This window comes from Neopelma chrysocephalum, unplaced genomic scaffold (genome assembly GCF_003984885.1).
Source record: "Neopelma chrysocephalum unplaced genomic scaffold, ASM398488v2 Primary Assembly neopelma1_42b, whole genome shotgun sequence".
NCBI lineage: Eukaryota > Metazoa > Chordata > Aves > Passeriformes > Pipridae > Neopelma > Neopelma chrysocephalum.
In genome coordinates this window covers 3,803,999-3,818,835 of record NW_020897701.1, presented here as the reverse complement: position 1 = coordinate 3,818,835, position 14,837 = coordinate 3,803,999, and the positions used below count along the sequence as shown (strand labels likewise).

The 14,837-nt window shown below is 41.4% G+C and overlaps 1 protein-coding gene across 6 annotated transcripts in view; it reads left to right on the top strand.

Annotated features, from left to right (window-relative positions):
* Positions 1 to 10,933, top strand: part of CENPC (centromere protein C) — a 29,563-nt gene extending 18,630 nt beyond the window's left edge. For 4 of the 6 annotated variants that reach the window (XM_027676986.1, XM_027676985.1, XM_027676984.1 and 1 more), the window contains one exon: positions 1,032 to 4,951. In XM_027676986.1, the coding sequence (XP_027532787.1) occupies positions 1,032 to 1,105 (74 nt within the window). In that variant the 3' untranslated portion in view covers positions 1,106 to 4,951. Of the gene's footprint in view, positions 1 to 1,031; positions 4,952 to 5,285; positions 6,606 to 10,704 lie in introns of those variants that run through there. The other 2 variants (XM_027676982.1, XM_027676983.1) reach the window with 2 other exon arrangements.
* The last annotated feature ends 3,904 nt before the right edge of the window (positions 10,934 to 14,837 follow it).

Here is a 14,837-nt window from a genome sequence, read left to right as displayed (position 1 = left end):
GTATGCTGCATGGAAGACACAGACGTGTCTGAGGAAAAGGAAAAGCAGCAGCAGGAAGAGAAAAGACCCAGCAGCAGAGACAGAGTTTCAGGGGGTAAGAACTGAATAAACAAAACCCCCAAACTCCCTTGGAGACTCCTCTGATGAGAGAGGAGGATGATTGGACTCACTTGAAGAGTCTTGGAGTGCAGTATGCACTACAGAGAGGAGCTAAGAAGCTCATGGCCTCCTGAGAGATAAAGCCAGGACGGCCAAAGGAATGTGTGTGTGTGGGGTGACCTTGGCCCCCCCTGCTCCAGCTTCAGAGAAACTGGCAGCCATCTTTGAGTCAGAGCATGGGAGCTCTGCACAGGGGCTTGATTTCCCCTGAGGATACCAGACCGTCACGAAGACCCTTGTGCTTCGTGATATGACCGTGGTGATGCAACCGTGTCTGGGGTCAAGCAGTCCACGGAAAGACCCCCGTTTTGAGGACGGAGGGCTGAAAGAGGCTTGGAGGCCTCCCTCGTGTGCATTGGCAAGGATCCAGCTGCAACTGCCTGGAAGAGAAGAAGAGAACCTGCTGCCTAGAGAGAGACCTGCTGCTGAGAGACTGGAAGGGGTCTTTTCTTCTTCTTCTCTCCTGGACTTTTATTTGGAGGGAGAAGAGATTTGGCCCATTGTAAATATTATTGTCATGGTAGAGAGTAATAGAGTTAAGATAATATGTAATGTATTATAGTATAAGTATTTATTTATGTGTATAGTCATTGTAATATATTCCTTTCCCCCCATATTGAGTCTTGTGTTTTTGTCTGGAAAACCCATCTCACATGGGGTTGAGATGTGGGAGGGGGGCTAGGAATCAGAATTGGATTTGGGCCTTTTCAAACCATGACAAATGACCTGTCTGTAAGAGTGGCATCCTAGATTAGAAGCTAATTTTTCTTCTGTTAAAATATATGAAATAAAAATACACTTGGCTGAAGATAGGACAGAACTTGAAAAATTGCTAGTGGCTCCTAAAGAAAACTTACTCTTTTTATTTGTAGGAAATGGATATAACATACGTAATCTTCTGAATGAAGAAAGTATTCTTCTCTTCACGCAACTTAAAGTCAGGTGAAGAACCTTCTGCAGAGAAGTTTGCTGAAACACTCGTCAAGCTTTTGTATGTTCTGGAGTTCTTTTTACGTACAAAAAATGTTTGTGTGTGCCCACCTTAACATTACAGATTAAAACAGAGCAGGTGAAGTCAACATAAGAAGAGTTGGGAACAAAACCAAAAGAACCTCAGTAGTTTGCTTTCAAACTAAAATGAGATACTGAAGGGCCTCACTTTGCATCAGTTACTGTTCTTGTGCCATCCAGTGACAGAAAGATACAAGTATAAAATGTGTGGGTATATTTATTGTTCCAAATTGTATCAATATGCTTAATCTCTCTAAAGATGCTTAGCACTTGAAAAAATGTTGACATCTTCAGCTAACATCTGATAGATAGTCTTAACAACTGCCTGGTACAAACTGCTTAGAATAATCTCTATTTAAATGATGAACCTGCTGTTTGCATTCCAGTAATTGTTGTCTGGGAGATGGGCTGCTAAAATGTTTGTGTGCTGGGGTCCAGCCGCCTTCTAAATATGCTAATGACAGGCATTTGTTCCTTGTCTGGCAGCTGTATGATTAGTGCCTCCGGTTCCAATAGTAAAGCAGGAGCTTTTAAGTAGGAGCTTATCAGTTATGTCTTTTGTGTGGAAGCTGTGGCCTGATTAGCTCTGAACATTGTTGATAGCTTTATTTTGTGTAACAGTGATAGGTCATTGCCAAATATATTACTTTAATAGCTCCTTTTGATTTCCTTGCTGTGTTCCGGGATAGTAATAAGGACCTTTGGGAAAGCTGTGATTATACTGTATACTCCAGAAGCCAAGTCTAGACAGCAGATGGTATACATAGCATTTGTCTCCCAAGCTCTTCAAGGTTCCTTCTGGCTGAAGACAAACTACAGCTATTCTGAGAGAGTGCTTTCTCTCTCTGGTCACTGTTATCCTCAAAGAGAAGGAGATAAGGAAAATTGAATTGGAATCGAGAACTTTTAAGGATTTGAGGATTGACTATTGACCTCATAAACGATTTTGGCCATGATCTTTATGCTAAATCTAGAGTATACATTAAAGTAGGAAAAATGAATTGGCTTTCAGCTGCCAGCTAACTTTGTGTGTCTGTGAAAGGGCTTGGACACCAAAGTTGCCATGCTTCTGTGAAAGATCCTTTAGATTGGGAAGTTTGAGATAATAGTTTTTGTCATTCTCTTTCAAGGAGTAGTTCCTATAGCTAGGGCATACTGACAGTGGAAATACTTGGTTGAGGTTATGTGACATCTTTTCATTCATGGCTGGGTCACATGTAACTGGGAAGATGAAATAGGAACATGCCTTTTGCCATTTAGTTCTGCCTCTGTCTTGATATGAACTGTTTGTATCAGAGTTCAGACTACACAGAAGGAACTTTTTTCCCAGCTTCAACTTTTGTAAGCAGTTTGAGTTAAAATAAAAAAAAAAATTTAGTTACTAAATACGAGTTTGATGTTGACAGCTTTTCTGAATTTTGCACTTGAGATGGTCTCTTCAAGGTCAGAAAGATTCAAATACTGTCCTTTCTGTGTTGGAGCCATACCAGCTACCAGACGGGCATATATGCTGTCTCCACTGCTTTAAGGGATCCCACCCACTAAAATATTTAGTTTTTAAATCTTTCAACTCCTCAGGCCTGCAGAGGTCTGGGACTTTGCCACTTGGAAAACGAGTAGAGGACCAGCATTAAACCCAAGTCTCTGCTTCTAACCCAAGCACGTCTCCCCATAGTCAGGCCATGGATGTGATGGTCTCTCATCCCAGCAGCTCATTGATTCCAGTTGAAAGTCAGAACAAGAAAACTTTGCAGTTGTGTTAAAGGCCAGGGAGTTTAGAATGAAAATATTCTGCGAGTTTTCTTCAGTGTTACCTGTCTGCAGATTGAGTAGCAGAAGGATAGATACTTTGTTAAGGGTTTAGTGAACGTGTATGGACTAGGGAGCTCATGGCCCTAAAGGAAAGCATGGATGATACTGTGACAGAACTCAGCAGACTGTTGCTTGCCAGTGATGTGTTTTCATTTTGTGGACTCAGATGAGAAGTGATACGTTACCCTTCTCATATCAGGCAGTGATGTATCCTACCCCACTGCACTGTACTGGCACTCTGCAGCAAGGTTTTGAGTCGATTTTCTTTTGGGTCAAGAGTAAATGGTGAGAAATATGTCCCTTGGGATGCTTCCTTAGGCAGAAGTAATGTGCAGACCTTTTCCTGACACAGGCTGGAAAGTGCAGGTGTTCAAATGCAGGTTTGAGGTCAGCATGCCTGTTTGTGTTTTCCTGATTCTGTATCTAGGAGTGTCAACAGAATAGGGTGGATTTCGTAAAGTATGTCACTTTTTAGTCTGGATGGGTTTGTTGCTTTCTGACTAGTTGGTTTCTTGGGAGAGATGTCCTGTGTGATTCGAAGAGAACATTTTGTAGTTGGATCACATCTCAAATTGTTTGTGTTTTACTTCTTTTTTAAGAAGCAATACCAGTTGTGCCAAGGGATGTTCTCTGAAATATTGCTGTAGCTTAGCAACACTTCTACTGTTCGTCAGTAGATGGGGCTTCAAGCACAGTTGTTTGTCCTTTGCTGGCCTCTGTGTTCCATCGGGGTCTGGTTTTTGAAAGGGAGGAAGAAGTGTGTTACAGGTGGAGATAAATTCAGTTGAATTCTGTTGCAAGGAGATGTAAATCAGTTGCCATTAACAGTAGGACTTGGTACTAAATGTTGCTAGGTTCATTCTGTTAGCATGGATGTTGTACTAGTTGCAGCCACTTTCTCAAAATTGTTTTTTAAATCATTAGTGCACTGCAGGAGTTGTTGAGTTGAGCTAGGTTGTTTGCTGTTGACCTGGATTACATTTTAATTTTTTTTCTTCAACTGGACACTTGTATGAAATTTACTTCTGTGTCATTAGCCTGAATATAGTGTGGGGAGGTGCAAGAGGATCTTCAGAGTTCCAGGACTTCTATGGCTGCTGAGCTCTGCAGCATGTCAATCAGTAATCAGTTGCTAGTCAGAAGCAGCAGCTGATGTTTCACCTCTGCCTGGTCTTGTTTTGGCTCCATTTTTGTGTACATCAGGCCAAATTGGATATTGTAAATAAAAAAGCCTTTTCCAAAACGTGAGAAGTTCGCATTCTTCTTCCTGCTTATGTGTGATTCTTTTTACAAGCATATTTTCTACTCTGCTGAGTAATCTCACTTCCACTGTCTACTGTGGTTTAGCCGGGTTTTTGTTGAGCTAGGCTGACATTGGTTAGCCAGTGTTACCTGTGGTGGAGTGAAGTTGGGAGCATTGTTGTGTAAGAGACATAGCCTTTTCTGCTAACTGTGAGATATACACACTGTTCCTGGAGGATGCATAGTAATATCCTGGAGGATATCCCTGTTTTAGTATATTAATTCATTGCTTTCTGTCAACAGTAATTGAGAGAGCTGGAAACAAAAGCCAAGTCACATATTTCAGCTTCATGTTAGTAGGTACATGTGTTCTGTAGTAGGTACTGTGGTAACATCCAGAGACTTGTTTTAAGATGCTTAACTGAGAAGTCCCACCACAATAAAACATCAGAGTTTTGAAGGCTTTGGCTCCCTTTGAAAAAATTACAGGTTAGTATGTTCTTTTGCAGATCTATCTTTTTGTAGTTCCGTTTGGTTAGAAGGCTGTTCCTGTTTTACTAAACAAAGCTTTTTGCATCTTAAAGCAGCAGAAGAATGATTGCAGAAATGTCAGATATGTATGCACATCCATATTTGTACAACTCTGTAAACATAAAATAGGAGATTGTGAGCTGAGTAATTACAGAAAAAAATGAACAGGACCAATAAAACAAACTGTTGAGGCACATATACATCTTCTTCTGTTTTTCAAGTGCACAGCTAAATTGGTTATCTGCAGATGATTTTAAATTAACATTTGGAGAATACAATAAACCTAAAGAGCTATTTCCTCATTTCATAACAGCTGAAAAGGCATTTCAGCACGAAGGAATATTTCTTACATTTTTACTGATGTATAGACTCTGCATGATGTCTTTTGTAATACAGGATTTACTTTAAGTGGTGATTGATTGCAGATAATACATCTAACTGAAAAGCATGGACCATGCCTCTTTAGTGGTATTGACAGCTGTTGTAATTGAATATCTTAATCTTTCCAAGCTGGTACATTTCCTTTACAGAATATCCTGTCACTTCATGGATGTTCACAAATGCATTCAGAAGAGATCTCAAAGCCAAAGTTTTCTCAGATTGCATGGACGAGCTCCATTTAGGATTTGACAACCAAAGTGATTCCTATGGGTCAATTCTACAATGAAAGCAGTGGTTGATCATCAGTCAAAACAGTCAGCTGCAGATTATTAGGGAAGGAATACATTAAAAGATGTGCCTCCAGAGCTGCCCTATGTCCTTAAGCCCACCCACAAAGCTCCTGTTCCGATCTGCTTCAGTTAAACTTTTGTGCCTAAGTAAAGGTGCACACAAAGGTTGTAAAACCACATGTACTTTGCACTTCTGCAGTCGTCTCTTGTGTGGAACACAAGAGGAACAATGATTGAAACAAGGAGCTGGAAGAAGCAAGTGTTTGCTTTGTCAGTCTAACTGTTCAGTTGAGATACAAATCTGAAAATATTCACAGGAAAAAATATTAATGTCCAGAATAAGACTTTTAACTTCTCTTTGCATCTTGATAGCTAAGGACTTTTAAATTTGAAAACTGAAGAATTCCAGTACTCTTGACTAGTATTTAGGAAGTTTGTTAAGTGGCTGCAATAGCTGTTAACACACATTATTTCATTTATCTTATTAAATTTTTTCATTGTCCTGGTGTTTAAAGTTGCCTTTTCCTGAGTTTTCAGTAACAGTAACTGAAATGAGAATTGATCAAGATGGCAGATGCATGATAATGCTGTGTGGGTATCTACTGGAATCAACATGCCATAAAGAGGGAGAGGAAAGGAGTGATATGAGAGGTGTAAACATAATGAAGAGCTGTATTAGTGTCCAAAAGTCTTGCAGACTAGGTTATGCAAAGGGTTTTCAATGAAACTCAATAACTTTGGAAAGAGATGGGTATGGGTAAGGGTTTCTGGTGTTGGTGCCATGAGGACACAGCTGTCTGTACTGGTAACCTACACTCTTGGTTTGGAATTCTAATAGTGATATGATTAGTTTGGTTTAAGATCATTATGTCATCTTCTCTAAAATTACAGCATTCAGCTAATGAACATGATGTATAATCCACTGAAAAAGAGGCCTGAACTTACTGAAGTTTATCCTTTCTTTACATTAGCAACATTTTTGTGTTGTAGTACAGTGGGAGTAATTCCAAGAAATGAAAGTTAATTATGAAAAAGTTTTTTTCAAACACAATCTGAACTTGAAATTTTATTGCTGACGAAGAGGGAGCTCCCCTAGGATGCAGTAGCCTATACACTGAAGAAACTGAGTAGTTCTCCTATATTTCAGTTAGTGCCAAGTCAGCTCAGAGGCTAATTAATCAAAACAAATTTACAATTAAGTCCAGGAAAGAAGAGTAATTAAGTAGACAGTTAAGAAAAGTGCTGAAGAAGGGAGCAACCTTAAGGGGAAAGTATGAGACTCCCAGCACTGGCCCATGAAGGACAATTAAGTGATAATTGCAGAGAAATTTTTGCATCCAGCAAATGCTGTCTGCCTTTTATTATGGCTGATTTTTCTTATTAGTAGAAGCAGACATTTGCCTGATGAGCAACTAAGCTTTACTGTGCACTTTTAAGGTAATTCTGAGGTAAAGTAGAGAGGTCGCTGCAGGAACAAATTAGAACACAGCTCCCATACTTGAACAGTATTTTAGGTAGTGAAAAAACCCCGCTGTGTTTTACAGATAAACTTACTTCAAATGTTTTCTTTGTTTGCCTTTTCATTTTGTGGCATACTGAGTCCATGTTAACATCCTGGTTAACTTTTCAAACACAATTTTCAAAAAAATTACATTGAGTGAACTATCAGAATTTAGAATAGCTTCATTTTGTTCATTTGCTCACCCCACTGAAGTTCACAAAAATCATTACTTTGTCATGAAATGGTTCTGTTGCTTACATTCCTTGTATTGGGTTTGCATGGCCAGGTAGTTTGGAGGTGGTGGTGGGGGTGCTACTGGGGGGGCTTCTGTGAGAAACTGCCAGAAGCTTCCCTCATGTCCAGCAGAGACAATGCCAACTGTCCCCAGTGCAGACCCGCCACTGGCCAAGGCCAAGGCAGTCAGAGAGGGTGGTAGCGCCTCTGTGATATCATTTAAGAAAGAAAAAAAGGTACTGTGCAGAAGTAATTATGGACAGAGAAGAGAGGAGTGAGAATATGTGAGAAAAACAGCCCTGCAGACACCCAGGTTCAGTGCAGGAGAGGGAGGAGGTGTTCCCAGCACTGGAGCTTGACATTCCCCTGTATCCTGTGACCGTAATTGAGTGAGTGATCTCTCCCTGTCCTCATCTCATCCCAGGAGCCTTTTGTTATGTTCCCCCCCCCCCCACCCCCGCCATCCGTCTGAGCAGCTTTGGTGGGCACCTGGCATCCAGCCAGGGGTCAACCCACCACAGTCCTGCACACAATGCTGCATGACATACTTGTAGTTTTTGATGGAAAAAAGGAGGAGGGACTAGGAGAATAGGAGAACTGTTTTTACTGAAAATGATTTAGATTCTCTTCTGAAGGACTACTTAAGCTTGCAAAGTTAATCTGTGGTGAGATGCTGAGGGCTGCAAATGAGGTGCATGCCCCAGACCTCCTGTGTCCCTCTGGTCATTTCCATTGAACTGTGATGCTAATGTAGTACAACACCTCTCTTAATTAATTTGGCTTAGCATGGGCTAAAAATTTGCTTAAATGTCCACTCTTTTTTTTTTGGCACTTATCTGGAACTTGAATTATTTCAGAAATTACGATGAAGGATTGTGTCCTCAAATATTAATAAAAATGTTGATAGTAATTTCCTTTTCTTCATGAAATTCCATGTGTACGTGCTGCTGCTGTGATGCACTGTATCCTTCTATAAAAGTTGGCAGTTGTGTACTTGAAGTATCTGCCCAAGGTGTACTTTTGTCTCCTTTTTTCTTCTTCCTTCTCCTTGGAACAGGCTGTGGAATGAGGCATTCACCTGCGACTGTTTCAGCTCAGCTGCTGTATCAAGTTTCAATCTGCTCCTTCATTTTTTGTCTTGCTGCTTAAACTAATTTCTTGCCCTATTTGGATGCATTTCCCTTACCAAAGATTTCTTTTTTGTCTTTTTGCCGCTTGCAGGGATTGAATAATTTTTTTAAACTCAGTTCCAGGTATTTGAATTATTTCAGAGGTGTTCTTGTACCTGAAGGTTCCTTTGCTACCTCTCCTACAAGTTTGTACAGGGCGTGGCAAAGCTCCCAATTTTCACTCTCAGAGAAGTGATGCAAAGCTTTCTTTGGCCTCCATTCTTTGTAAGGCTTTTGTGTAGTTTTAATCCCAAGAAGGTCATCTTAGGATGTCACTGGCAAGGTGTTTGCTGTTGTCATCATCTGCTGTTTTCCTGGCTGCAGAAGCAGAACTGAGACTGCTTCAGGCCTATGTGGTTGCCCTTGAACCTCATCCATCTGTTGAGGCTGACTCTGTAGTGCTGAAAGAATCCATCCCAGCACTGTTCCCCGTGGCCAGACTTATCCCAGAGCCTCGTAACACTGTGCTTTTTGCTCCTCTTGTAGCACTAATTCAGCGTGCTGGTGACTTCCTTTGCCTTGGCACAATCTTGCCATGGCTCTGCCATCACTTAGGCACCATGCCATACCCTGATTTTGTATTGGCAGGCTAGTCCAGGCATTCACCTGCTCTTACATCTTCATTCCTCTTGCCAGTGGGAATGCCATTTGGCACCAGCTGGTTTTGGCACAGAGGTCTAGCATGGCAGCACATGTCCACTGCTGCAGATGTGGGTGTGGATGTAAGTGCCCTTTCACACCCTGTTGCTGCTTGACTATTCTGGTCAATGCCAGGACAAAGTAATCTTCCTGAGCTTTGATGTTTCTGTGGTGTCTAAGAGGGAGTCTAGACTGAATGAGCTGTAAGGCTTGGGTGGCCCCTCAGGATCAGCTTCATACACTTCTCTTGGAGATGGAGCTGAGACCTGCCAAGCTCATTTGATATATCCTTCCATGTGGAACTGCTCTGTCTACATAGTTCAGAACCTTTTATCTCTGTTCTGTCCTACCCAGTGCCATGGGTGGGAGTGTGTATTTCTAAAGCATGTTAGAGTATTTGTGTACACACTTGGCATCCTCATTGTTGTGGTAGCTGTGGAGAGGTCAAGAGGTGCAGAAGAGATCAGGAGACAGAAGCTCATATGTGGCAAAAGAGAGCTTACCTGTATCCAGTGCAAGTGGATATAGGTGGTCCTGCTTGAGCAAAGTGTTGGACCAAATGCCTTCCAGGGGTTCTCTCCAATCTCAGCCATCCTGTGAAGTCGGAGACTCCCATGCTGTGGAAGCTGCTTTTCTAGAAGTACAGTTCATGCTTGTGTTGGGAGGACCCTGGTGCTGTACACCTCAACTGGAAAGCGGCCTTTTCCATGTCGCACAGCAGGCCATCCATGTGGCAACCAGAGTGTGGGGTGTGCCAGAGCACTTGGCTGCTGGTGAATGGCCACTGCTATCCATTTCTCCACAGTAAAGGACAAAACATGCATGCTGAGTTGTGCCGCAGCTGTCAGCTTTGACTTCCCCTTTCTGGTCTTTGCCCTGAGGAGTCCCTCTAAGGCAGACACGTACCTGGATTTGATGAGAAGTCCACTGCTCAGTTTGGGCGAATTAGCTAACAATCTTCTGCACGTAACATTTTACAAAAATGTTATTTTGATAGTGTTATTTCCACTTAAAATTCTTAACAGCAGTCTTCATTCTGTGTGGGCTTTAAACCAGCTTGAAATTTGGCATCTTGTGCAGTCCAGGCTATCAAGTGGCTGCTTTTCCCATGTAACTCTATATGTGGAGTAGCAGTCCTCAGCTGTGACTTGGTGTGGTGAGTTGCGTCAGATGTTATTCTCTCAGCAACAGTTTTAATTCTTGGATAATTTCCCTACTGTAAAGCAGTTTTGTGTGACCTTTGGGTCTGTGGACCAGAGATTGGGGACCGTTTGTGTAAACCTGAGTTTAAATGAATTAAAATATGCACAAGATTTTATAAAAATAACATGAAACTCACATGCATGCTAAATACTGAGACCTCTAAGTCCTTCACAGAATACAGCTTTTCAAATTAGAAATAGCATAAGAAAATACATGCAGAGCAAGTGTCAGTGCCGCAACCAGGTGTGATTTTGACAGCTTCAAATTTTACACAGATGAACACATTTGTCAGAGACTGCTGTTAGTTAAATTAAATTAGGCTAATGTGCTCTTTTGAGCATAATTGAAATTATACTAATATTTTTATTGATTTGGCACCGGAGTAGGTGAATGCTCTGATGTCCTTGCTGCTGTAAGTACTATTTGCTGTTGTTCCACTTTACTGTCTGGTAATTCCCCAATATTATGGCACAGATAGGCCTATTTTTAACTGTGTTAATTTGAACTAATTTCTGTTCTTTTTATAATTTAGACCAAAAGAAATATGTTGTTGGATACCTCTTCCCCATAACTTTACCTGCAAATCGAAGATCATCTAATGCAAAGGAGTTCTAAAGAACACTGAAGGTTTTCATCTGACACCAGTTTTAGGGGCAGGTTGTTTCATTGATCCTAAAGATCTTTCTTCTGTGTAAATAGTAAATACATAGCTTGTTGCAAAATATTTTTTCCTCTGTATCAATAAATATTAAGTAATGCAAATCAGTTTTGATCTCTTTGGTTTTAAATAACTTTAGAATTGATTTTCTAGCTTTCCATGTGGTTTTGAAAATGCAGATAGTTGTAGTGAGTTTGACTTGTAAATATTTATAGATAATGTGAGTTATCTTGAGTGGCTTCAAAGATGCCACCAACTGAAATTTTTCAGCTGTTTCTTTGGAGTTGTTTAAACTTTCAAAAGGGGTTGGAAAGTAAAATAGTTTCCATTGGAAAGAATCATAGAATCATTAAGATTGGAAAAGACCTTTAAGACCGTCAAGTCCAACGATTAACCCAACACTACCAAGTCCATCGCTAAACCATGTCCCTAAGTGCCACATCTACATGTCTTTTAGATACCTCCAGGGAAGCTAATTCCACCACTTTCCTGACCAGTCTGTTCCAATGTCTGACCACCCTTTCAGTGAAGAAATTTTTCCTAATATCCAATCTAAACCTCTCCTGGTGTAACTTGAGCCTGTTTGCTCTTGTCCTGTCACTTGTTACTTGGGAGAAGAGACCAAGCACCACTTGGCTGCAACCTCCTTTCTGGTAGTTGAAGAGAGCGAGGTGGTCTCCTCGGAGCCCTTGGCCTTGTTGAACCTCTGATACCAGTGCAGATGAGATGTGAAAAAACAATGTTCCTAGTTGATGGGGATTTTGGTTGCGGTTTGAATCCCTGGTATTCCTGCCAAACTTATACAGAAGCTTCTGGTAGGTGCAGAATTCTTTTGGTTTCAAGTAAATCTAAAGAGCCACATTCTGCTACAGCACTGCGATCATTCAGTACTCTTCATATGTGATGACTTACTCTCTCCTCCACATTTTCTATGAAATTTTCAAGGTGTTTCCATTTAGCTGGAGATGGTGCTCCCTGAGAACAGGTCTTGCATAGTCATCAGAGTGAAATAAAATAAGAACACCTCCCATCCCTTCAGGAAAATACGGTCCATTAGTTTTTCATTTGCCTGGAGCATCAGTTTTTAATATTTTTCCGTTTCCCTCTTTCTCCTGGGAATATCAATCTGCATAGATTTATTATTAATTCCACAGCAATGAGCTCATTTTCTCAAAAACCTTTACAGTGAGAGGTAAAAGTAGGTCTCCCCAGGAATTCCCTAATATCCAAATTAAACTCAAGTATCCCTGTTTTTGTTGTAAGTGTTGTAGGGTTGTTCAGCATTTAAAGCTTGGGAGTCTGGATCAGTATTAAAACAGTTCTTGGAGGTGAAAGGTTGAGGAAAAGTCCTGTGAATAACGGCATATTATACTACGAATGATAGTGTATTAAGTTATGTAAACATTGCAGAGAAAGGGAGCAAGACAGGGTTTTCTACTCCTGGAAGGTTCTGGGAGCTCTGTTTATAACATTCATTCCCTGTCAGCCGTGCCCAAGGAGCACTGGTTAGCATTTTACCGGTGATAGCTTTGCTGAAGGGCAACATTTCCACCTGCAGTTCTTGTGGTTCTTGAAGCCCTAACTTGATCCCAGTAAGTATTTACCATTATTTGAAGTAGCAGAGAATCTGGCTCTGCAGCTCAGCTGCCTGTGGCCTCTTCTGCATGCTGGGTAAGTGCACACCTTGTGTCTGTGTTACTTGTGTCCTTGAGCTGTGCAAAATGGGAAGGGGAGGGCAGTGCTGTCACCAAGAGAGCCCAAACCTGATGTGCCTTGAGCACTGTTCTGTTCTGGTCAGCGGCTGCATAGGTTGCTTTGTAGGGTCCCTTGAGCAGGACCTGGATCCGGGGTCTCTTTTTCCTCACCCTTACTTGTTCAGACAGGGTCGTGCTCTCTTGTCTCTCGCGGTCAGACATGAGGAATCAGGAATGGTTACTGCTTTTCTTCTTTTCAGTGTTTCATCCAGAATAGTCTGTCACAGTTTCTTGTTAATTGGCTCAAACCAATGCATTGAACAGAAACAGGAATAATCACATAGATCATGAGCTGTATTTTGATAGTCAGGAAGATTGTTAATACATCTTTTTCTTTTGCCTGCCTTAACCTGGAAGAATCAGAACATTTGCCCTTCCTATGCCAATTAGTCTCAGTCATAACTTCACAGAAGGAGGGCAGTTCCAGTAAAATCTGCACGGTGACCCAGTATTAACTTTTCAGAAGTAAGGAGCTTTGTCTGTTACATGGCTGTACTGTTTGAAGCTTGTCATGTCACTGGAAGGTCTAAAAAGTTTGAGGAGCTGTAAGAAGTGATAAACCAGCAAAGTGCACAGTTCATAAGGGCCACAACAGAAGCTGAGGCTGAATTTTTCTTGCATGTAAAAGAAATTCAACTTAAATCTTTGTATCTTGGAGGATAAAAAGTACTGGTCTTAAAAATTGTCCAAGTCATCTGGTTTTCTCCACTGCACGGCAGGAGGCGGTAGGTTATCCCGTAGCCTATACCAATCAAAGGTGCTGGTGGTTATACTGTAGCCCAGTTGCCGGCATGGCATGTGCCACAAGCCAGAGAATTGCTGCTTGGGAATTACCAAGCCAGTCCTGAGCTCGTGTGCTTATTTGTGCCTTGAGATGCATTCAACACAAAGGCAAATGCTTGTACCTGGGACTTGAGAGCAGCTAGGCACACTTCACATTGTCCAGTGGTGGCAGAAGAGATTATTAAAAGTCACATTTATTACATGTCTTTGGAAGCTCAGTGTTGGTTTTACTATTTGAGTCCCTTGTGTATTTTCAGTATCTCGAGTTAAACAGTTCCTCTCCTGCAGGAAGCCACTTGGTCACACTGGTATGTGGTCTGCTGGTGCACAACTGCTTTCTCATGGGATTCAGCTGTTACTAAAAAAAGACTTTCATTTCTCTGCAGATAAGCAGGTTTAACTTGTCTGTTAAGGATCCTATGATTTTTATTTTTTTTTTTTCTGCTTTTCTGTTTTGAACTCAGTATTATCCATACACACGCTTAACTGAAAGAATATATATATCAAACCAGTGCCAAATAGTTTGCAGCCTAAGGAAATAAGATGAAAGTGGACGAAGTGCAGAAAGCTCTCCCAGCTGCCTCTTTGGGGAAAGCTTTCCTGTGCCATAGTATCCTTGCTGTGCTTCAGGCGCTGCCCCAGCTTGGTGGAGCTCTGCTGTGCACCAGTCCTGCTGCCATCATATCTGCTTTCTGCTGCTCTGAGATCCCAAGCTGTGCAAGAAGCAGAGAGAAGCCCATTTCCAGCTCAGGCTGATTGTACGTAATATTTTTCGTTTATTTTTTTTTTTCTTTCTAAATGAAGTAAGTCTAACTAATCTGTAGGATTTACAAGTGAGAGTTCAACCAGCCCTGAGAATCATGAGCTTGAAGTCCTGTGCTTGATTATTTTACATTTATGGCATTAAAATCAGGCTGCTTTAGGTTACTCTGCTAAATGTTGCAGGAAAAAAAGGGACTTGGAACAGCACTGAGCCAAGGAAACTCAAGCAGGGGGTAGCCTGGTATTTACTGCTTAGAGTTTCCCTGCTGTTGGTCACATTTCTCCCTCATGCTCACAGACACACCAGGTGGGGCGTCTGAACACTTCTGAACTCAGAAAAGTATTAACATGGTGGCTTTTGGACACTGATGTTTTTTCCCTTCTCTCCTTGAAGAGAATGGAGGCAATTTGACCAAAACAAACAAGTCAGAAGACTGCACTTGGCTTTCAAGCGTGGTTTTTTTCAGATTTGTTATGTGGCTGACATCACCTTGCTCTGAATGAATGAATGCTGTGTTGTTTTGGCATGGGATTTATTGGCACTTTTGTTGGTGGTTCAGCCTCCAAAGAAGCTTGTAATGCCATGCCCCTGCACTCCTTGGCTAGCACAGAAGCTGCTAAAATAAATGCAGGAACAAAAGGACACAAAAACCAGTCAAAATATGCTGAAAATATGTTTTGAAGAAGTTTTTTCTCAGGTTTAAGAAT